This window comes from Aptenodytes patagonicus, chromosome 10 (assembly GCF_965638725.1).
Source record: "Aptenodytes patagonicus chromosome 10, bAptPat1.pri.cur, whole genome shotgun sequence".
Classification (NCBI taxonomy): Eukaryota; Metazoa; Chordata; class Aves; order Sphenisciformes; family Spheniscidae; genus Aptenodytes; species Aptenodytes patagonicus.
In genome coordinates, this window is record NC_134958.1 from 23,570,361 (window position 1) to 23,593,959 (window position 23,599).

Genomic DNA, 23,599 nt, shown 5'->3' on the forward strand with positions numbered 1-23,599 from the left:
TACTATGTTGGTTCAAGAGGAATGCAAAAGCATGCTTTGCTACAGAAAGAAACGATGCTGAACAAAGGCAGAGGAGTTTAGTGACTGGGCAATACATACCAAAAACCCTCAGCTTAACCCAAGAGCACAGGTTGATTAGAACCAGGTAAGAAATCTCTTGCCTTCACAAGATTTTAGAGGCACCAAGGAAGACTCCATAAACCCAAAACGGCTTAGCTATGCACCAGCTCTATTTCTGCCTACGAGATAAAGTAACAGCTACTTGGATTATTATTTTACTTGGAAATAGGGCAGTAACTAGGCAGGGCAGTAAAACGTGCTCTTCAGAGCCTGCTCCAAAGAAGCTGCATCCCATTGCCACCAGACCAAGAAGGAGCAGCTCAAAGTATTTATTTCAGCAGCAACACAAGCTCATACAACCGCTGGCTCCTGGGCCTGCTGCTGACCACTCAGCGACGGGAGCCCGATTGCTTGCACAGCTACAAGTGAACCAGATAGAGGAACTGACCTGGGCTAAGGGGGTTGCTGGTTTGTTATAACCCAGATCGGGATCACCGTGTGGCCAGACAGCCAAGTTGACACAATTCAGACAACAGAGACTTGCTTAAAGAAATTTGTTTGTTGGAAAGACTAGAAGTGGTATGTCAGGTCAGCTACCCATCAAACTGATAAAAGGTAAACAACCCAAAGCACCGCATTTGGGTTTCAGGGGAATGCTGTCTTCAGTGACTCGACTTCTGAATGAACTGTGTATCTCTGGGAAAGTACAGGTCTGCTGATGTCAGCTACAGAAACAGTCCTGTTTGCAGGCAGAAACAGACGGTAAAGGAATAAAGCTGAAAGAGTAACGTTACTTTACAACTGCTTTTTCCTTTAAATCACTTTATAGAAGTCTGAGGTGTCTCAAAAAAAAAAAAGCTTTCCCTGCATCTTTTTCTTCACTCAAATACATATCGGTACATTAATTTCACTCTTTCACCATAGTCAGCATTGTACATTGCCAGATTCACCCATAGGGCTGTACCCGTTTCACGGCTTAATGTATCTGTAGGAAACTGGCACTGTTCCTCCCCATCAGGTAGCAAAACTGCTATCTCTGCTAGCTCCAGTTTCCAGCAGGTCACACAATGCAAAGAACAGGTCATTTCAACCCTGCCCAGTGAACTACTTAGTGGTCAGCAGTAGCTGGGACTTCTCCGTGGATTTTGCACGCCCTTAGAATAACAGAACTTCACTTTTGCTGCATTAAGCACGTTCAAAGGCATCACCTGGTCAAAAGGCACTGGATGGGCAGTAAGTCTTAGGAGGGTGCTATAAGCAGATCTGTGAGGGTATCAGCAGCTGTACTTCACCTTAGAAGGAAATCTGTACTGCACAGGAGTCAATGCCACACCAATCTTCCAGCCACACAGAATGGTTTTGAGAATTTGCTTTTTTGATGGCAGCTTTACAAAAAACATCTTGCAGTACCAGTTGATCAACAGTATTCTGCACGTCCTTTTCAAAAAGACCAAACCATCACTTCATTCCTGAAGATCTGTTACCACACTTCATTCCCAAAAGATCTGCTGTAACAGAACAGTATCTGACCAAAAAAAGTCTATTCCACTTAAAAAAAAAAACCTGCCAAGTCCTTCCTAGAAGAGTATCCTATAGTATTTCGTGATGTCAAAAGACTATTTTTTCCTAGGATAACTTGAAGAAATAATTATACCATGGCATACAGTATAAAACTTTTCTGGGTTAAGTTTTAGAAGTTTTCTGGAAAGGTCTCTCAAATTGTCCTTTTCCTGGTCTCAAAGGTCCTTCCAGATGATGATTAAAAGAAAGGGTGTCCTCTCTTTAAATAGTGTGCAAGCAGAGGATCAGACCCCAAGGATGTTCAGCATAAGTATGTCTCTCAAATGCTAGTTAAGTCTCAAATTGTTGGGTGATCTGTCTCCCACCTGCTTTTGTTACTGGGCACTAATGGAAAACATCTATTCTATGACAATATGCTCAAAGAGAAATGAGTTGCTTATCACAGGAGAAAGATCTAATCCAGCCAAATTGTACATCACCTCAAGACAGCTGCCACTAAGTTGATTCCTCAAAATCAGTTGTTTCCAGGATAGCCCCAGATTGTGAACAGAGCTTTACCCTGGAGTGCACTGCCAGCACAAACACATGGTTCTTCTCACCCAGCAGTTATTGCAGTGCTTGATTACACAGCGTTTTCCTCTTCTGACAAGAATGAGAGCAAAAGGACAGGCTACTTCCTGCAGCAGAAGCCAGAGCTCTCAGACTCGCGGGTACTTGGGGGGAAATACTTAAAAAAAGTAAAAATCTTCAAATAACACGTCTGTGCCCTGAATCCGGACTTCCACTTCAGAACACTATAATTAACATTTTCCAATAAATATACAGACAGGGAGAAGAAAATGGTAAGGCACAATGACTTCTTCCATGAGCACAATGGAGTAGCACCCACAAAAATCGGTAAGTTAAAGATCTACCATGAAAACTAAACGAAAGCTATCCCAATTAAAAACTTCTCTCATGGCTATGGCCAGGTTAGCTCAAATGTATTTTGATACAGGGTCACTGGTGGCCTGCAACAGTTAACCCCTTCAGAGACAACATGACTGATGAGAAACACTGGCTTAGGCTGAAGAATTTTTAGCCTGTGGCACTTTACAAGAGCATTAGAGAATATTTATGAAGAAAGAGTCCTTAACATTCTTCCATCTTATCTTTCTCCTCCAGGCCTCAGTTTGGTGAGCATCCAAGCACTAGGTATTTCACTTCACTTCTCTATCCCTTATTGCTTCCAATCTTGTCCCTTCCTCAAAGCAGCCCCACTCTTACCGCTTCACTTGGACAGAGAGGAAATTTTACCCACTCACCAAAGCAGCAACACGCTACGTGGTACTTTAGGAAAGAAAAAACCACACCTCCCTTGGGCTGACTTCATCTCCCCATCACTGCACAAAGGCCCTAAGCTTGTTTACTGTTGCACATACCTGGCTAAACGGAGCGCTTGGGTGCACCACGTCACAGCAGTCAGTCACCATTCAGCATGGATTTAACGAGCATCCCCATTTAGCCACAACTGGATCCCAGTTCATACCACCACCTTCTCATTTTCCAACAGCAGACCTTGCCCGTGTAGCATCTCTGCATCATTCAACAGAAAGACGGATGTCTTGCCAAATTGCAGTGCAATACAAAACAGGAAGAGCTTAACCCTTTGAAGTATTTACTGGCAAAAATATGTTTTGTACACACATGATGTCACCTTGACCAACGGGAAGTAAACCTACCCCAGTGATGCCTATGCCTTAAGTCTACAACCCTCAATCAAGCAAAAAAAAAAAATTTAGCCATCTTAACACTTTTAAACTAGATAGCCCCGGGAAATCATTGCCAATATAGCAGTGTCTTGGGGATGTAATCTTTGGCAACATCTTTACACTGGCAAAAGCCCCAGAGCAGATGTGGTTATAGCTTATATCACTTCCCTGCACAAAAGCAACTATACCTGCAAAAGCACTTTTTTCTGCTGGCAGAAGCTGCATCTGCACTAGGAAAATCTGCCAGCATCCTTTTTCCCAACAAGCCTCTTCTAGCTCAGACCATTTTTTAGTGATGACTTTGCAGTTTATTTACCATACCCTGCTCATTTAGTCTGTCTTAGTTTTATAGCCAACAAAACAGAGCCCCAGCAACATCCTATTTTATGAGCCAGGACTTCCACTACAAGAAGTAATTTTGCCTGTTTACACCCTAAAACTTTTTCCTCCAAGGGCTCCGCAGAAGCCACCTTTGAAGAAAGGATATTCTGGAGGCATGAAGAGTTCAGCAATTCTCTTGTTAAAGGATGGGAACGAGAACAAACAAGATATACCTAAAATTGTAGCTGCAGTCTCTAACTGCTGCAGGTATTTTTAACCAGGTACCTGAGCTCCCTCGAGTTAAGAGAAAATACTTTGCTGGGATTCAATACAGAAATAACAAAACACAAGTCATACAGCAGTTGGGGACAATAGGAAGCCTCCAACTTTTTCACCATTTTCTCATTTAAGGGCTTTGAAGACTTGCCTCTATACAAACTTGCACTCATTTAAACAGAAGTGTTTCTAAATCCGTTGAGTTAAACCAGCAAGTATGTGCAGACACTCCAAAGCACCTGGAACATCTCCCTTTCAGTAGGGAATAGGAAACAAACCTGGATGTGCAATTTTGTATTTGGTGGACTGTGCGCTAGCTGACAAGGATATCACTTGTTCCTTTCCTGTTAAGATACTACTATCTCTCATCACACACTGGGCTTCTGCAAGAGAAAAACCCCACCTAATCAGTCCTGCTTTACAACTGATATGAAGGCTAGCAATATGAATAATTATCTGCCAGTCATTAGTGTAATTAAGCGCACTGAAAAGGCTGGCACCCAGCCTCTTCCAAATCACAGCGCTGCTGGCCTGCAGAGATACCCTGGCAAGCGATAGCAGGACACCAGTCAGGGGAATTACACTGTGGTACACGAGAATGACAGAGATCCCAAACATCTCCAAGCATCCTCCCTCCAGATAGTTTCAGTATCAGCTATCCCTAAAGACAACTCCAAGTCTTTGCACCCTGCTCCCCTCCTAGAAGCTATCATCCCAGCTAAAAATAAGCAGCAGATACACAAAGCTAGTTCCCAAACAGTAACCCCCAAAGTGGATTAACGACACAAAGTAGATGAGAGATTCAGAAATTGAGAAAACAAGCCAAGAAGCAAGCATTTTACCAGTTTCTCAAGCATCGTACCAGTTTCTATACAATCTTTGAACCCATTTCTAGTACATCAATACAGAATTCCCAATTGAAGACAAAGTATCTTACACTTCTAAACCGCAATAATCCACGACTGTATCCCATTATACTTGATCTTTACCATCATACAGAACTACACTTGCATTTACTATCAACTGTCATCATCCAACATAAAAATATAGCAGAGTACATTTTCAAGTATTAATTTCAGCTCTCTTAACAATATAAATAAGGAAGTTTCAAACACATCATTTTACCAAGTAAAATAAAGAGAAGGGTTATTACAGAACATGCTAATGCATATATAAAATATGTATAAATCAAAGAATACCACCTCAATTTGCTCAGATAGTAATACTTCTGTGATGACTGAAAGGCTAACTACCAAGACAAAGATGCCGGACACATTTGTTCATCAGATCTTCACAGTACTTCGAAATTGTTACTTTATTTTCCTGTATGCATACTAGGTGGGCTTTTACCCCAAAGGCCTTCCACTTCATCCAAAAACCAAACTTCACATTAATAGCATCTATTGCATTCCTCTGAACCTGAATAAATCATCCCAGAATGAGAACTATCACTCTTCACTTTAAGGCAAGGACTCGTGATCAGGGCTTACTAGAGCTTGTCAGAGCTCCCAGAAGAGAAATGAAGCCACTAACTAAATGTTGGAGTGTTCTCCTCCCTGTCTTTTTACTAAAAAGCTGCTGTTTGGCCTAGTTTTAAAATACACTGATCAGCAAAGCTCTGTCACATCTGAGCACCCATTCTGGAGTCTAACCTCGTCAGGCCTTGGGAGGTTTCTCCTTTGGTTACCCGCTCGAGACATAGCTCTCACACACATACTCCCTTCTTCCCAGAAGGGGTCCTTAACTCCTCTTCTTTCCAGACCATTCCTTCCACCTCCCTACTTCTCAGATCCCTGAGCCTGACTAGGATGTAGATTATTAAGAGTTAACTTATTCTTAAATTATTCTCCCCACACAGGAAAGCACATTGCAGGGGAGACTGTTTACTCATGTGAATTCTCCTGTTTTCCCCTAATCCCTCTCCGCATTTCTGTCAGACAAAGGAATGCTGATTGCATTTGTATTTTGTTACACAAGAACACACACAATCCAAAGTTATCAGCTGCAGAGGGGACCAAAGTTTTGAAAAACTATCCAGAGCTCTTTCAAAAGTTAAATACGCACCTATAGTTATACATGCACCCAAAACAGGCCACAAAAACGTTGTCTTCAGGAGTAGATACACATGCATTTCTTTTGCTGACAGTGCAGAGTTGAGCAATTCAACCATGATCACTTCTGGCAAATGGAGCAAAGGAACTGCTCGCAGGGTCAAACAGCGGACTGACTGATAAGAGCAGGGAAGAAGAGGCACATTTAATCAGTAAGTTCACTGATCACATTCATTATTTGGCCCTGCAAACAGCTGAACCCATGCAGTGAGGGAATAGGAACTGCCTAAGCCAAGAGCAACATACATGTAACCATGCCCCTATTTCAGGTTGCAGGTGCACGTGTCTATACACCCCTGCATCTCAAAAAGCATTGCTCGGGATGAGTATTAGATACCCAAAGAAACTCAAAGCACCGGAACAGTGAGTTCATCGGTGTTTCAAGCCAAGCAGCAATGGGAGCCTACCAAGAACAGCCCGTACTGCCTTAGCTCAGAAAACCAAAGAAAACCCTAAAAGGAAGTTACCTCGAGCGAAGTACTTCACTATGCAGTAACTATTTCACCAGTTCCCACACACGCATCAAAGCAGCACAGGAATGGTAAAATCACGTATGTCCTGCTGGGATTTTTATATAATGGACTTGTTCAAATACCAGCTACTTCCTCTGTGGCTCTGAAAAAGTTTTGCTAAAGTAAACAGGTCAAATGCACCTTGCCAGGGTATTACACTCACATGGCTTACTCAACCCACTCCTTTGGAGGTTGACCTAGCTTACTAATATCAGGCAGGAAGCAGAAGCCTTCAGAACCACTTAAAATTTTCATTTCTTTATCTTGGAACAAAGTCTCTTCATGCTTTCTCCTTAACAGGAATAGGCAGACATTAAGTTTAAAAAAAAAAAATTTCTTTGAACTAACACCCAAAGTAGTCAGTTATTTTACCAGTTGACTATTTTCAGGTGCAATTATACAGATTCTTCCGGTTCTACTTTTTAGTGTGCATTCTCCACTTCAAGAGGACTTTAACTGTGCGCAAGCAGAATCCTTCTGAGCAGGAACTCCTACTCTATCCTGCTTATCCGCTGGAAGACATCCCTCATCTGGTGAAATAACACAGAAAACGTTACTCCATGAAGCACAGACAATTTTCCTGAAGGGCTGTAAAGGCAATAAGCAAATATCCAAGCTTTTAATTTCCAGTGTTGGGAATTATCTCCCTCCAGCTCCCAAATTCCTCCAATCACAAAGCAATCAAAGCTTGATCTTTTGTGAATTAACATGCACCCTCCCCACGTGAAAGGGCATGTTCATGGTGTCCCAGAACACGGAGGGCGTCTCGGATCAGAAGTCAGGCAGAGAATTGAGTAAGTCACAAGAAAAACCTTTTCTCTTTCACACCTTTATGTTTCAGCCACAAGTACTTTCCCAGAAGACCTATTTTTGACGCAGATGGCCAAGACAGGATTCTTGCACTGCTCATCCCTGGAAATGAGAGGTGCCACACGGTGCTCTGGGATGTAAAAGTTTTAACTGCGGAAGATACAAAATCAAGAATGCTTTAAAAAAGGTTGGAAGGAAGGAACTTAATATGCCAGCTGAGTAAGTGGGCACCAGCTAGAAACCATCAGTAGCTCAAGAGAAGGCCAAGAAGCCAAGTTTTAGGTAGGTACATAGGCTACCGCCCAGATACTCCTAGATTATGGTCAAGGACCACCAGCTCACAGGGCTCTCGGTTGTTCTGCTGTCCCCAGCAGCAGTATTTGGTTCCTCTCCCTAATACATCCCACAGAGGACTACAACCTTTTGCCATCACACAGACATGCCAGAGTCTGGCAACAAGGACAGGGATACACCATAACATGGTCATGGAGAAGTAGATAGCGCTTGACATTTAAGCTGTCTGGGCTCCATGCTCGTCCAAAGGGAGGACACCAAAGGGATACACGTCCCTCCAAAGCCAATTCTTTCAGATGGTGTTTTTCCTTACTAGGAAAATGCCTACCAGCTCTCCCATCAGCTCTCAAATGCTGCCCAAAACAGCTGGCAAGACCATCAGCACTGCCAAAAGGCACAACGATTGCCAAGACACTTGCAAAAGGCAAGCCAACATATCCAGAAGCAGGTAGCTAAGCTACAACAGGAAGCAGCAAAGTATTTAAATGGCTTATTAGCATCTTCCTGGTTCCAAGTGATTTAGATACCATTGAAAGTACCTACATAAGACTTTGAATCTGAAATTATTCCTGACATTTGGCAAAAGTTCTCAGTCTCTAAAAACAGGCAAAAGACTTGATGCAGATAGTTCTATTTGAGTGTTACATACATACAGTGGTTCAAACAGTCACCACAGTGAACTACTCTGAACACCAAAAATAATTACTCAGCATTACTACCCCACGTAAACAAGGGACCTCTTTTGAAAGAGTGTCTGTAGTTATATGGACATTTCAAATTCTAAAAAGGCACCGACTTGTGAAGTACAAATACTACCAAACTAAGTTACAGGTGAAACTCAACTACTGAGGAAGCCTCGAATAGCAGTTTTCAAAGCATTCATTTAAACAGTATTTCCATCACAGCTCAAGATCAAAAGCTAAAAGCAAGCTAAGGAATCAAATACAGGCCAGACAAACTCAAGGTTTTCAACATTCCCAACAGCAAATACCTCGGATGGCGAAGCTATTTAAATATTAGCAGAATTTCCATTATCAAATTAAAAGATAACTTTTTTCCCCTCCAGCTCATGCAGAGTCGGTCACTTCCTCGTCACACTGGAACCTCCTGCACTGATATCCTACATGAGCTCGGCAGTCCTCTCAAACATGCAGGCATCTGTATTCTGGGCTGCACTCAAATGCACCATTTGGCATTACTGAGCAGCTAGGAACCCTCCCTGTGTGTTTTACAATAAACGAGGCTGCAATTTTCTTGCAAATGCAGAAGCTACTGAATGACTTTATGAAATTCAGCAGCATTATATGCCTATATACACGCAAAAGCCTCCAAACATTCTTTACGGCTGCCAGTAATACAGCGCAGCCAGCCACAAACAAGAGAAAACATCACTTGCAATATTTTTAGATCCCTCCAAAAGTAACAGAAGTCCAGAGGACTGGAAGCACGACCCTGAACAGATAAGTTACAGACTGAACTACACGGAGAGGACTTTCAGCCTTCATAGTTACTTCCCATGGAAAGTCACAGCTCTCATGACAAATTCTGGATTCTCTTTCCAGTTCTCAACCCTTCAAAATTGTCTTTCCTAAGTGGAGGAATGAGCAGCTACGTTCTCCAGAAATAAAAGGCTCCTAGAAATTATTTCTGTATTAAAACCTTGACTCACTATTATAACATGAGCACAGCTTGGAGATCAATGATCACTTCCTTAAACTGCTCTATTACATCTGACACTGAACAGCAGAACCACATTCTTGTTTACTTTATCTCATTCACAGAGGAAAGGGGAAGAGAGATTATTTTCAAAATAAAAAATTGAAAACAATTCAACAGGTGGCAAGGACACTTGGGGAGGTGCTGTACAGGGAGCAACTTTTAATCTATGAGTTAACGGCATCACTTTGAATAAACATTGAAGTCTTCCAGGTGTCGGTTTTAATCGCAAGAAGCTGAGACTGTCAAACTGAAATTCTGTGCACCATGCTCCTAAATTTAACGTTGGTTGCCAAACAGCACTACGCAAGAAATGTGAAATATATCTGAATAGACACAGGACTGCCCTATACTTCTGTATCATATCACAGGAACACAAAGAGCATCAGAGGTTTGGTTTTTTATTTCCTATTATAAACTAACTCATGCAAGGCTAAAACTAAGGAGTCGGAGCTCAGGATAAGTATAAAAGTGTAAGCCATAGAAGCATAATTAAAAATGAAACTAACACCCAGAAGCAGCTATTGTTTCACATCAAGGACCACAAACGCTGCAGTCTCAATTATGACTTCTCCGTGGCACACCAGTTTCCAATTTATAGCAGAAATAACACTTCTACTTTGCATGGCAAGTACGGTCCTGCTCACTAAAATTAAACCCACAGGGAACAGCAATAACTGTATTTACTATTGATTTCTTGCTTTCAGAAACAAATGTTTAAAAGTAGCTAAAAAACAAAGTGTTTTCCGTTTCACTTTGAAAACATCCCCAATACATGCCAGTCCCCATCTGCATCCACAAGGCCCCTGAGAGAAGGCTGCCTTGTTGTGATTTTCGCAAAATTATGTTGAGACAAAAGAAACTAGCATCAAAGTTTTTTACTCATGGCCAGCCATGAGATTTACATTTGGCCTAACAGAAACGGAAATCTAAAGCACTAAGCAAATGGGTCATTTAAGTGCAAAGTTTAAATCACTCTGGAGACATAACAGATAAAATAAGACCTTTCTAGCTGGTATTGCTGAAGTTTAAAATAATTCAAAAAAAACAAACCAAACCTCTATTATATTCAGAATTACGTCTTGGCAGCCACGGAACAGATACCATGTAATTTCCAAAAGCTTTGCAGAGATCGCTTATACCAGATTTCAGGAATGCTTTGTCACAATGAAGTTTACTCCATTCCTTGGAAATATTAAATGCATTCCTACTATAATGAAACACCTTATAAACGCCACGTAACAGAAACACAGAGTTTAACAAAGCATTTCCTTCCAGCATCATAACGTTTAGGGCCCCAACAAGAATTTTATCATCAAATAACTAACCACAGCCTTGCAAACTCACCTCGTGCAGGCAGCACAAGCAGACCCAAATGCAAGAAGCATCAGCCTGGAGTGCTTCCACCCACAGACTCCTACCTAATGCTTGTCAAGCAGCTTCAAGTACTCCCGAGTTCTCAAGATGTCATCTCTAACATTAAATACCGTTTTAAGCACGACCCTGTACGACAGCAGCAATCCCTGTTGCTCACTGGCAAGTCATTCCTATTTTGGACAACATGTTTGGAATGTACTGCCCATAGCACTGAATTACACCAGCATCGGGGAAATTTCCTAAGTTACAACTGGAGATCAGTACATTCTGTCCAAGCAAGTAAAGCCACTGTTTAGTAAGACTCCTTTTGCCAAGCGACAATGGGTTCGCACTTGCCGTAACAGAGCTCTATTTAACCACAGAGCTGCAGCATTCTGGGGGATATCTGCACCGCCTCAACTCTGCCGGCCTCTCGAAAAAGCCACTCCTCAACAAATTTAACAAATACAGCATTGTAACGTAGGAGCAGCCTGGGGTTTTGGCTTATTTTCACGGCAAAGCTTTTACCCAGTAAGGACCTGACCTTACTTCCAAAGAAGTCATCCAGCTTTGTCATCTAAATGAGAAACCAACATTGAGTACAAATGCTCTGATGTTACCATTACCTGTTCTGCTCTGAAGAACCTTATTTTAAAGGCTACAGTAAAGAGAAAAGGTATTTTTGAGCTAGATTAACTTTTTTTGGATCCGGTGATGCCACCTCCTTCCAGAGACAGTCCAAGTTTTAAGCTCAACATGCTCACAACCACGCAGAGGGTTGGGCACAACAGCCGGCCACATCCAGGATCCCGCTCCCTGCTGTGGAGTGGGGGGGGGGGAAGAAGAGGCTCAACTCCCTCTTCTGTGCTTTGTTTTGAACATCAACCACCTCAGAGCTTCATCCCAGTATTTTCAACACCTTGCTGTTACAAAGTCCAGAAAGAATGAATATGGTCAGTGACATCACAATGATGTCATTGGAATGCTCCAGAAAAAGGTGACAAAAAGAGGGAAATGAATCCAACTCAAATACTGAAATCGCACAAGCTTGCAAGAAGGCAAGGGGAACACTGGGCCAAGCAAGACAGAGACACAGATCATCATGTACTCTGTTCAGAGTAGAAACAAACATTCTATTTGAAACATTTTTCAAGTTTATTTTCAGAAAATCTAGATCAAAGATGAAAATAGCAATCCGATATGAAAAAAGATGTTAACGATGGCAGCAAATTATTTGGACAAAAGTTCAGAGAGGAAGAATACAGAGAAGATGTTCAACTCTGGGAAAACACCTGTGAGAGGAGAAAGCCTTTTGTTCAGCACCACCTCTATGTCTAGGTTTTTACAGTTGTTCAGTAGTTATTCTGCCAGCAGTTGGAAAACCACCAGAAATCCGCCCGTTTACTTTGACAACTAAAATTTAAAATAATATGCCAAACGACTCTCTACTCCACGTAAGCACAGTGATATAGTGGAAGTGATACTCTGATCTGAGGTGGGGTTTAAAAGTCTCAGCCAATTGACAGCACAAGGTTAAGGGGCTTATTCATACCCCTATTTTTGCATTCGGAGAGGAAGGGGAATTCTTGCTGTGCGACACATGGAGTCAGATCAGATTATAAGCATAAATGCCAAATACTGTGCAAAAATCATCATTAAAAACCTGAAATCCCACTTATGCTCAGACAAGAAGGAGCAAATGCAAAATATTCTGAGTATTTGAGTCATTCTGAAACCTCCATAGTTCACTGCAAGTTCAGTGGTCTTAGAAGGCCAAGCGATAAAAAAAGGTAACAGCTTGCTGCCGAGCGGCTACCTTCAAGAGCCCATTACATGCTACAGCACGAATTACAGGCTCTGTAACCAGTAAGTTTACCACAAGTTAGCCACTACTTCTGCAAAGTCTTCATCAGATCAAATCCCTGTCCTGAGAAGTTCATGTTTTTCTTATACAGCTTGTATTTGGAAATGACTAAATGGATGGGAGGATAAATTTCATTCAGTCCCTTCAACCAGTAGTACTATCAGCTGATAAACTGTTCAAATGCCGTTTAATACGGACAGTTATACGTGCCATGGCTCAGATACCCCCTTGCAGATGCTTCATGGCTCACCAATACCTTTTCCTTTCACTGCAGCTGCAAAGATGATCAACTGAAAAACAAAATCCTATTTAAACCGTACTCCTGATCAGAAGAAATCAGTACCTTCACTGATTAGAGGGCACAAGACCTACAGCTGAAATTTTCAGGTATGGGGTACCTCTGCATTACATCTTCGCTTGAACAAGTTAAGTTCCCAAGCGCTACAAAACGTAACTGCAACCACCATCACTTGATACCGAGAACCCAATGTAGATACACAGAGACCAAAGCCATCCAGTACTCGATTGGAACAAGTGAATCACAGCACTGCAACCGAGGATCCGCAGCAGGATCCTGAGCCAATGTGACTCCAGAAAAGGTTTACTGAACCAGAAAAGCAGCAGCAGCAATCCTGGTTGAGTGCCAAAAACAAGGAAATAAACAGAACAGAGCCCTGGAAGATTTCACCACCAGCAACAGAAGTGAGGATGAGCAAATACTGAAGCATCAACTGAATTTGGTTCACTTACCTCTGAACAGACTAGAAATCTAATGGCAGTGAGCCTGGATTTAAAAGCAATTCAGAGCAACTGAATGTTTTTCTACCCTCTTCTGACACATTCCAGGGCTTAAGCTGATTTTAGGTCCTAAGTTTACCCATGACATTCTAAACAAACTGGCTTTCTGCACTCTGCTCTGTTAAACCAGGAATAACTACTGCAAACCTAACACAAATAACTAAAGCATAAGCAGCAACCACAGTGGTTCTGTGTAGGTGGTTTGCAAGGCTTCTGCAGAGCCTGATGCAGCCCAGTCCATCGCGGGGTCAGATCTCCCACCACCACCCCGGGTACAGGAGCAGGAGAAGGGTCTGTTTACCTATATTGCCTTCTCTCCACTGGTTCTGCAACTCTGAGGTCAAGCTCGTACAGCTCAAGGGCAGCATAAGAGGGGAAGAAACCCACAGACCAGAAACCAGGACCCTGTCTAAGAAATCAGTTCATGAAGAACATTGGTGAATTCACCATACCGGCCAGGTCTGGAAAACGCACAAGCAGGAATACTCACTACTCCTCACTGGCAGGAACTTTTCAACCACTTTGCTTATGCAAAGATAGGACAAATGGTAGAACCTGTTCAATACAATCAGTATGGGTCATGATTTTTGCAGCCTTAGTCATTAAATACAGACTCACCATTTTAATCGCTATTTCAAAGAGTAAAAATTTTAAGTTACCAATTGTCTGCATGTCTACTTGCCATTTGTTTCCCTCCCTATGTTAAAATCAATAACTAGTAGCAAAGAAATATCCATACTTAACCATGAGATCTTTAACTGCGGGGTAATCAGCTAATCCAGACAGACTCCTTTATTCAGCTTTACATGCACAGTACTATTATTAAAGTCATAAACTTTAATTTGACTTATGAAATGCCATTTACTAATTTAGTATGAAAATACTTGAACAGTTGTTTGCATCAAGCTCCATATAAACTACAGCGGATTTACAGCACATAAAACAACATTTTAAAGCTGCTATTATAGCCATTGTAAAGCACAGAATAGTTGGGCAAAAGCATTCACCGAAGCATCTTGTATTTAAACGGGTTTACCAACACTGGAAGTACACATAACTAGCAAAACAACTGCTTTCTGGGCACTGTGTCCTTCAATATTTAATATCCGTAGGTTTCATCTTCTCACACTATTCCTGTTCGCATATTGGAAAAGGAGAAGCATTTTCTATTTACTTGCTGTAACTCTGAATAATATCGAGTAAATGGGAACAAAAGAAAACCCACACACTCTGGTCACCTGCAGAAAAAGTGAACGGCATCAGAAACTTCATGGCGAGCTGGAGCAAAACCTTGCCAGAAACATTTAGAAAGGGGTGACAGCTTCAGTGGCTTGACTTTTTTTTCCCCAAAAGCTCAAGAGCCAACAGATAAGACTTAAGATGTTTTCATCTAAAGACAGTAAAGTAAATGGTATTTTGAACTCCGCTTCATTTTTAAAGCAGCAGGATAAAAAAAAGGGGGGAAAGTTACTGTTTTGAGGCGATTGCTCGTATCCCTCCTGGTCTACGCTGGAAATAAACACGGCAAGGTTCAACCCCTTGAGCAGGACCGCGTTTGTATGTGGCGGGGGGGAAGGGATGGGAGAAGGCAACAAAACCAGAGCGGTGCCTGGCTGCCTCTCCTCAAATTCCAGAGCTTGCCATCGACTCACCGGGTTACCGAAGGAACTGCAGGGGCTAAAACCCCCCAGCCAGCGTGAAGACGGAGGGGGAGAAAGGCAAAATACTGATTACAGCCCACTGCCTGGAAACCACACAAAGAAAGAGGAGCCCCTTTAAAGCCAAGGGCCTCGTTCCCGACGCTTCCACGGCAGGAAGCGAGCTCCTGCCCTGCCCCAAGAGGCCTCCCCGGGGGAAGGGGGTGCCGAGGAGCCCCCCTTCTCCCCCCGGGGGGGGGGGGGGTGCTAGGGGCTCCCCTCGGAGTGTGCGTGGGGGGATCTGAGCCGCGGGAGGGCCGGGCCCGGCGCCCCTCAGGCGAGGCCCGTTGGCGGCGCGTGCCGCCCCGCCTCCCCCCCCTCCCGGTCCCGGTCCCCGGGGGTCGCACCTGGATGACCTCGTTGACCTCGCGGATGCACTCCACCATGTGCTGCAGGATCTGCTCGGCCGTCAGCACCTCGTAGCGATAATCCTCCTCCTGCTCGGGGCCGCCGCCGCCTCCGGGGCCCGGCCCGCCGCCCAGGCCGCCTCCACCACCACCGCCGCCGGGGCCCAGCCCTCCCGTTTCACCGCCCAACAGCCCGTCGCGCTCTCCGCCGACGCGCAGCCCGGGCTCCACCAGCTCCACCTCGCCCAGGTCCAGGTTATCGTCGGGCTCGTCCTCCTCCTCGTCCTCCTCGTCCTCCTCCGCGCCGCTGTCCTCGCTGCACTCCTCGTCCTCGTCGAACTCGTAGTTGTAACCCTCGTCCGAGTCCATGGCGAGGCGGTGAAGAAACGGCGGCGGCTCCCGCGGCCCCCCCCACCCCGCCGGCCTGGCTGGCGCCCGCCGCCGCCCCCCCAACCTCCGGCACTGGCCCCGGCCCCGCCGCGCCTCAGCCGCCGCCGCCGCCAACAAAGGGACGCGGCCGACCCGCTCCGTCACCGCGCGCCGCGCACGCACGGCACGTCACGCCGCGGCGCGTGACGCGCCGCGCCGCGCCTGCGCGGCGGCCGCCATCTCCCCTTCGCCGCGCCGGGAGCCATCTTGAGTGCGCGCCACACCCCCCCTACACACACACACCCCCTCACCCCTCCCTCCCCGCCGTCCGTCGGCGCCATCTTGAGTGCGGCTTGGCGCCATCTTGAGTGTGGCGCGGCGCCATGCTGAGTGCGGTGGGTGGAGCGGGGGAGCGGTTTACCGGCTTCCCCCGCCACCGACCCGGCTCTGGGCGCCGCGGGGTGGCGGGGACGTGTGGTGGAGCTGGGGGCGCGGAGCCCTCCTGAGGTGTCCTGCCAGCCAAGGGCGGAGGGAAGGCCCTCAGCACCGCCATTACATAAAGAGTGGTGCGGCGCCTGTGGGGAGCAACTTGTGAGGGAAACGTGAGGGAAAATAGGTTGTTCTGCCTCAAAATCAGAATAAAATTGCACTGAGACCCTCCAGAGAGAAATTTATGTGGAAGCATGGGATAAACATGTACCTGCCATCCCTGGAGGGGACTGTGCTGGGTGGCATCTCTGAATGCCAGCTTTGCCTTCTGGTCAGCAGAGAGAATATACCCAGTTTTTCACAGTGGTGCCGGCCTTGATTCCCTTTCTTCTCTGTTAATTTGGCATTTTGCAGGGGGGGAAGAATACACATGAGTGGCTTCATCACCGGACCAGGGACAGACCTTTTTCCTTCCTGCAGACAGCTGGGGCCGAGCCTGCCATCGGCGAGCGCTCTGGGCAGGTCAGGGACGTGGGGCCAGCGCGGTTCCCGGGTGGCCTCGTCCCTGCTGGGGCCTCTCGCCTAGACACCGAGCCGCTGGCGAAGGGCAGGGCAGATGTCGGGGTGCTGCAGGGGTTGAGCACCCTTCGCCTCAGCTTTCCCTGCCATCGCAGCGGCACGGCCAGGGCAGCTCTGCTTCCAGCATCAGCCGTGCTTGGCCTGCTACAGGGGAGGTGAGCCGGGCTTATTGTTTGCAGCCATTTGGGGAGCGCAAGGGACTCCGGTTGGCTTGGAAACAAGGCTGCAGCCTGGCCCAGAGGAGAGCCAGCTGATACCAAACCCTCTGCTGCTATTCACCATGGCTGCGAGACACAGGCACAGCCCCGGGAGGGCTCCAGGGCCACCTTCTCCACCGGCACTAATCCTCCACTTCCTCATGCCCCGGGGAATTGTTTCTTCCCCTGGTGAAGTGGGGCCATTCTGATGTGGTGACATTATTCACCCGCTCCACCTGGATGAAGATGCCCCCGCGTCCGGAGGGTGGGGGAGACTCAGCCTGGTGGTATGTGGCGTAGGTGTGATGAGTTTCATCAGCTCTTTGGGGCAGGAGTCACCATGGTGCTTTGTGTTTGTGCAGCACCTGGCACAGCGGGATCCTGCTTCCTGCTCCTCTTTCAATACAAATACTTGTGAAACAGGCAGAAAATTAGAAGCCGCCTCCAAAAGGGTGTTAATTTTCTGCTGGAGCACGGAAAGTGTAATGATGGCTGCAGCGACAGGGGTTTAAGCTCAGGGTGACACAGGCAGGTGCCCTTGGGGATCCAAGCAGATTAAGTGTCTGATGTCCTGGGTAGATGTCTCTAAAAACCTCGCTGGGTACCAGTCTGCATCTTCAGCTAGGCAAGCAGCTCCAAAAATCAGCTCCGGGTGCTTCATAGCATTACAGCCGCTTCCAGTGAGCTCGCTACAGTCACGACTGCCTGCTGTCCTCCCCAAACAGTTGTCACGCAAAGCCATCCCCATTGTGCAGCCAGGGACAGCCCACGGTCCCCGAGCTCTGCTCTGCCTGGGTCAGGAGCGGCACAGGGGGGTGTGGGCCAGGCATGCGCGTTGCCTCATGCCAAGCTACCTAGTAAATAAAGCCAGTTCCCTAATTGCCCTACTTATTTGGAATGGCCAAGGCCATTAGGGCATTAATCATCCTGCTCTACATAAATATAAATAGCCCCGGCTTTGTTCGGCTCCAGACCTACCAGCTGGACATTTGTTTGCCAGGCTGGACCCATCTCCCATGTCAAGCCTCGGGGGCTCCATTGGTCACCCCAGGTCCTCGCCCCACGCTCTGTCCCCAAGGGGGACTGTGTGTCACGCCCTGGGGCTCTGTGCTAGCACTGTCCTGCCCAGCTGGTGACATGACCAGCTCCTTGCCAACATGTGAGCAGGCGTGGGGCAGCAGATCTGCTCACCGGGACCCAAGGAGCTGAGACAGGCGTTGACCGGGCAGCGGGGTTTTGTTTTATCGGAGCTTTGCAGCTTCCCAGAACCTGCGCTTGGACGCAAAACCGGGTCCAACCCTTTGCCGGAGGTGACCTTCCGGGACGGGGTTATCAGTGTGTTTGGTAACCTGTTTTTCCCCTCCGGCTGCCCGGGAGCACCCCGCCGGTCCCGGGCTGGCTGTGGCGGTGCCGGGGCACGGGCAGGGACCGGCCATCCCCCGGGTGCACCCCGGCATCCCCGCCGCGGGTATCCGAGCGCCTCCCCGCTGCCCTCTCCTGGCCCCTGCCGAGGCTGCAGAGCTCCCGAGCCCGGAACCTCGGCGCAAAGCCCTGCGAGATGAGCTGGTAGCCATCACCCCGCACAGCCCTTCGAAACCCAAAGGGAAGAGCCATCCTTCTGCAGCACAGAGCACAGCCATTTAGAAACACATTTAAACCTCCCTGGGCTATTTCCCTTTCTCATATAATCCCAATAATAAACATATATAAACAGCGATGGGATCTTCCCCATGCCATCCTGCAGACATGGGAATGCGGATCTCCTCCTATGGTCTCAGCCTTATCTTTTCCTGCAGTAAGACAGGGATCAGCACTTAGCTGCCAGCTACTCCTCAGTTAAAACACTAATACTTCTCAAAAATACTCTTTGGTATGAAATTTTAGCCATGCCTTTTGCAAAAGGTCTTCCTTTCACTACTAAGTTTCCAACCCAACGGTCATGTGTGGAGCCCTGGGTACCCACCAGCTCCTTGTAGATGGTTGGCAAAAGGTACCCGAGAAAAGCAGGGCTGCTGCCTTCAGCTCATCCCAAGGGGATCTGCACCGCCTCCGGGAATTTTAGGACTCTGGCTACCGAGGAAAGCTGAGAACCGCTCTTCTACTCACTCTGAAAAATGATTTAGATCTCCATAGGCACCTGGCGCTTTTTCATTTTATTCTTGCAAGAGCTTAATTACCCAAGTGATTCTAACTGTTAATGCTGAAGCTGACAAGAATAAAATATTGCATTGCAATCACCTTGCTCCGTGAAGTTAAGCACCGGCTTACGGGATTTACGGGAGCGGGGCCTCTGTGCACAAGGAGTTTGTCACCGCGCATCCACGGACTCTGATTGATGCCAGCTCAGCCCCACAGCCATGACTGAGAGCAGCCGGGGATGGCAGCCACAAATACTCAGCCTCTGCAGTAACTCGCAACATCTCCCCGTGACAAGCCCTGCTTCGCTATACCAAAATGCTGTGAAAAGTGCTGGTGCCCCATGCCACAACCACCCCGGGCTCCTGCCCTGGGAGGTTCACCCGCGGATTCTGGGTGAACCTCCCATCTCACCCGGCCTCCCTCCTGCTCCACCACCCCTTGAGCCAGGCAGGATCTCTGGAAAAAGTCCTTCTCCTCCGTCACCTAAGGCACATGGAACTCCTGCACTGGGAGAAAGGAAACCCAGGAGATTTCTTGATGTGTGTGTTTCTCGGGTGTGATTTTGGCTGCCTGCACACCCATTAACAACCTCAACTGCGAGCATGGGCTGAGATGCCCCTCGGATCACTGCCGTTTGTTCAGCCACCCCAAAGCTGTGCAAGCTGGAGATAATCCAGAGGAAAAAAGGCTTTGCAAATAATACCAATAGCGCAAATATCACCAGGCTGAGCTCAAAGCAGGAACCCAAATCCTTCAGACTGATTAACACATCTCACCTCAAGCTTTTTGCCTTAAACTCTGCTTTTAAGTTCATAGTTGTTGAAATATTCCTCCTCGCTGAGACCCGCTCCTGCCTGCTAGCTCCGAATCTCCCAGGCCTCGCTCCCCTTACATGTGCTCTCCCATCTGAAGAGGCCCCTTCTGTTCAACTCCATCTGTGCTGAGAAATTCATTTACCATGTGCATCTACTAAACTGTTCGATGGCAGCATCTAGTGTGACACGCGGTGGTCAAGGTGGAAATGTAGAGACATGAGAACGAGTCATCCTGTGCTTTGAAAAGCACTGGGATACGTGCTTGGGGCTCTGAAAGCAGCCTGCCATACACCAGCCTGCTTCAGCCCCTGAAAGCATGGATGTTCCTCATGGGCTGAGATGTTAGAGAAGGGTCTGGCTGGTGAAAATACCCTGGATGTGGATTTAGGGTCATCTCTTGTTTAGGATCTTCTTTGTGCACATGCTAAAGCTCCACCAATTGTCTCTCCTGGCTTTTGCTGGGTGTTTAAATGTGAGCACCCCTCTGCTCAATGAAATGGGTCCTGGTACCTCGGCCTCTCCACCTCACAGTCTGCAGCGTGGGGGCTCAGAGGGACACTGCTTCCCCCCCCCCCCCGTCACCCCCTTGGGGATAAGTATCTCTGGCAGAGGGGGGAGAGGCTGGGAGACTCACCCGTTCTCCTACCACACTCAGTTTGGTTTTGGTAGAAAGCCCCAGCTCAGGTCACAGCACAGCGAGGCTGGTGGCCTGCCACTGCTGCCTGGTGTGCCCATGTCCGCAGCAAACTTCAGGGGAGTCACTCTGAGAAGAGCGATGTCACCCCGAAGGAGGAAATGTGTCCTTGTCATCCCACCTCCAGCGGAGCATTTGCTCCATCTGCACGAACAGCCACGAGCTGGAACAGCAGATACATCAGCACCAACTCGTGCAGATGGCTTGCTCCCTACCAGCGCCTGCGTGACACTGTGCTGAAAAATATCCTCCCCAAAACATGGAGATATGCAACAGGAGGGTCCGCACCTGCAAAGACCCAGCACATGCTGACTCTTACTCCTCCCAGACCACCACCACAAGTAAGGTCACTTAACAACTGCATGGCTGCAACCCTCGTGGTCACAATCTGAATACTGTAATTATTTTACCAAGGACGAAAGGGGAGATAAACAAGCAAATGGAGAGAGTAAGCTTGCCCAGAAAGCTTCTGAGATGTCAAAATTCAAGTCAGAGGTCTACAGGCAGTTGCAGGCATTTCCAGAAGATGATCTGTGTTTTCCAAAGCCCTCTTCCAGCCACACCACCAGCAGGTCCCTTGACCTGAGAGCTGGCTTCATTCAGGAGTGAGTATGCTTAGACAGCGTTTGGCTCAAGGAGCGAAGCAAACAGAAGACTCATGCTCTGTGAAGGTTTCCATGAACAGCTTCCTCCATTCCCCTTTCACCGGCTCATATGCTTCTCACCAGTGGAGGAATCTGTATGCAAAACGCCCTCCTGATTAAATGCAGAAGCAGCCAATGTTACAGGGAATTAGGCAGCATAATAAATGGGTTTATACCTTAAAAAAATGCTGTGGAACAAGGAACTACACTGACAGCCCAAAGGCCACCTTCATGCCCCGAAGGCGAACAAACCAGAAAGACCCAAGTGTGACACCAGCCAGATTTTAAAACAATTTATGTCAGAACAATGAATTTGGATTTCTACCAAATTCATTATTGGTAGTAAGCAGGTAATCCAGCAGAGCTCTGATGCAGCACAGTTTTCTGCAGAGTCCCCCAGCAACTTGGCTTCCAGCTCTTGCAGTCAAGGAGACAAGAGGGGTTTGCAGGTACTTCTGCAATGGGCATCACCCGGCTGGGCCAGTGTGATGTTTTCAGCACCCAGCTTAACCCTGTGCACTGACATTAAAGTGCCGCTGAGCTGGTACATCCCTGCTGTGGGGCTGGTGATCTGGGTTAGGGCAAGCGGAGGTGCAGTGGGGAGGACAAGTAAGCTCTGAACCATTTACTCCCTGCTTGTTCCTTGCTGAACTAGCCTCAAAGAGGCCAACCTTCCCAGGTGGTTATATGACCCTGGAAATACGCTCCAAGACCATGAGCTGGTCTATTGAAGAGCTACTGAAGAGCATCAGCATCTTCTGGCTACTGCTGCTCCATGCCCGATGCAGGACAGTGCGTAAGCCAGTTTCTTTTAGCTGAGCTCCAAAGTTAAGCACATGCTTAAGTAGTTTTCTTACATAAAGATGCATTCACAAATCAGACTGTTAGTCTAGATTAATGCCGGCCAGCTACAGATGAACTTCTCTGAGTCATTCCCCGGAGACATCAGGTCCCCTAAAATAGCAACAACAACAGAATCCATAGAAAGGCTTGAATATTTCAACTGAAAGTTATGATCACAACACTTTACATAAGTGTGGTGAACATGCCACCCTCCCCAGACTGAAATAAGGATTTGCTTCAGGCCAGGGCACTTTCGCATTTCAGTCTCACACGCTGGGAAGCGCAGCCCTGCCGACGCTGCTGACACTGCCTGATGCAACACAGCAACAAACTGCCTTGTTTGGTTTTTTTTTCCTTCCCCTGCAATTTTAATACAGTGAAGCTACTTGAGGAGAAGTCCAGAGATACTGGAATCAATCGATGTTGTCAGAAAAGCAGTGGCAACAGTTGGCGCTTTGGAGGTTTGTATGTAGAACGGCAACAAACTCCACTCAAGACCACAGAGGCTGCCTGTAGACCAGCAGCAGCCTTGAGACAAACAGAGGAAAACTTGAACACAAAGAATGACGGGGGCCATTTTCCCAGAGGTCCGACGCAGGTTGGAATATAGGCATTCTCTGCCACATCCCTTCCTGCCGTGTGATGCGGACAGAGACAGAGAAGGGCCAACGTCCTGGAGCAATGGCGCTGGAGTCAGAAGAATCATGAGGAAGCAGCCTGGCATGTGCTATTGTGCTGAATCGGGGTCCTGCCACCTCTCCATAGGGAAAACAAGGGACAGGTGAGGATTGTCGGGAGCTTGAGGGCACCAGCAGGCTTTAATTGCCCCCATCAGCCTCACCTGGGATCTCCACCCATGACCCATGGTTCCAAGAGCTCCATTTAAGCTGAGGTCTGGGCAGCTGCTTTTTTTCTGAGCTGTTCTGTAGGTGCATGTGCTCCTAGGGTCTCCCAGATTGATCTTGGACTAAACTTGGTGCCTTGATTTTGCCTGGTGACACCTGGACTGTTGATGGGCCCCATTGCTGCCACCACCTTGCTCTGCTTGCCTAGCTGTGGGCCTGCACCCAGCTGGGAAGGTTGTTGCCTGGTCCATGTTGTGCCCATCCTAGGTCCTGGCTCACCTTCCCTTAGCTGGATGGGTGGTCTTTGCTGCTCCATAGGGTTGTGGAAGAAGGATGTAGCACTGTGTAGGTGTTAAGCTCATGGCAATACTAGCTGGCTCTCTCTGACCCCATTCCTGATGGAGACCAGCTCCCCCACCTGTGTGTGATCCTTAGCCCCCTCCCTGCCTTCCCCCACCTGAGATCCCCTATCCATTTTCACTAATCTCATGAAATTCCCACAATCCCATTTAGACCCAAACCTAACTGTGATCCCCTCCTGCGGCCCAGCATCTCCATGACTTCTCCACCTCCATGACACCCCCAAAACCTTCACTGGTACCTCACAGGGT

At 47.2% G+C, this 23,599-nt stretch overlaps 1 protein-coding gene across 1 annotated transcript in view; it reads right to left on the reverse strand.

The window, feature by feature from the left end:
• The window catches only part of ARIH1 (ariadne RBR E3 ubiquitin protein ligase 1), a 62,272-nt gene extending 46,441 nt beyond the window's left edge, over nucleotides 1-15,831 (reverse strand). Inside the window, exon 1 of the mRNA XM_076348567.1 lies at nucleotides 15,435-15,831. Within this exon, the coding sequence (XP_076204682.1) occupies nucleotides 15,435-15,803 (369 nt within the window). The 5' untranslated portion in view covers nucleotides 15,804-15,831. The remainder of the gene's footprint in view (nucleotides 1-15,434) is intronic.
• Nucleotides 15,832-23,599: the final 7,768 nt, after the last annotated feature.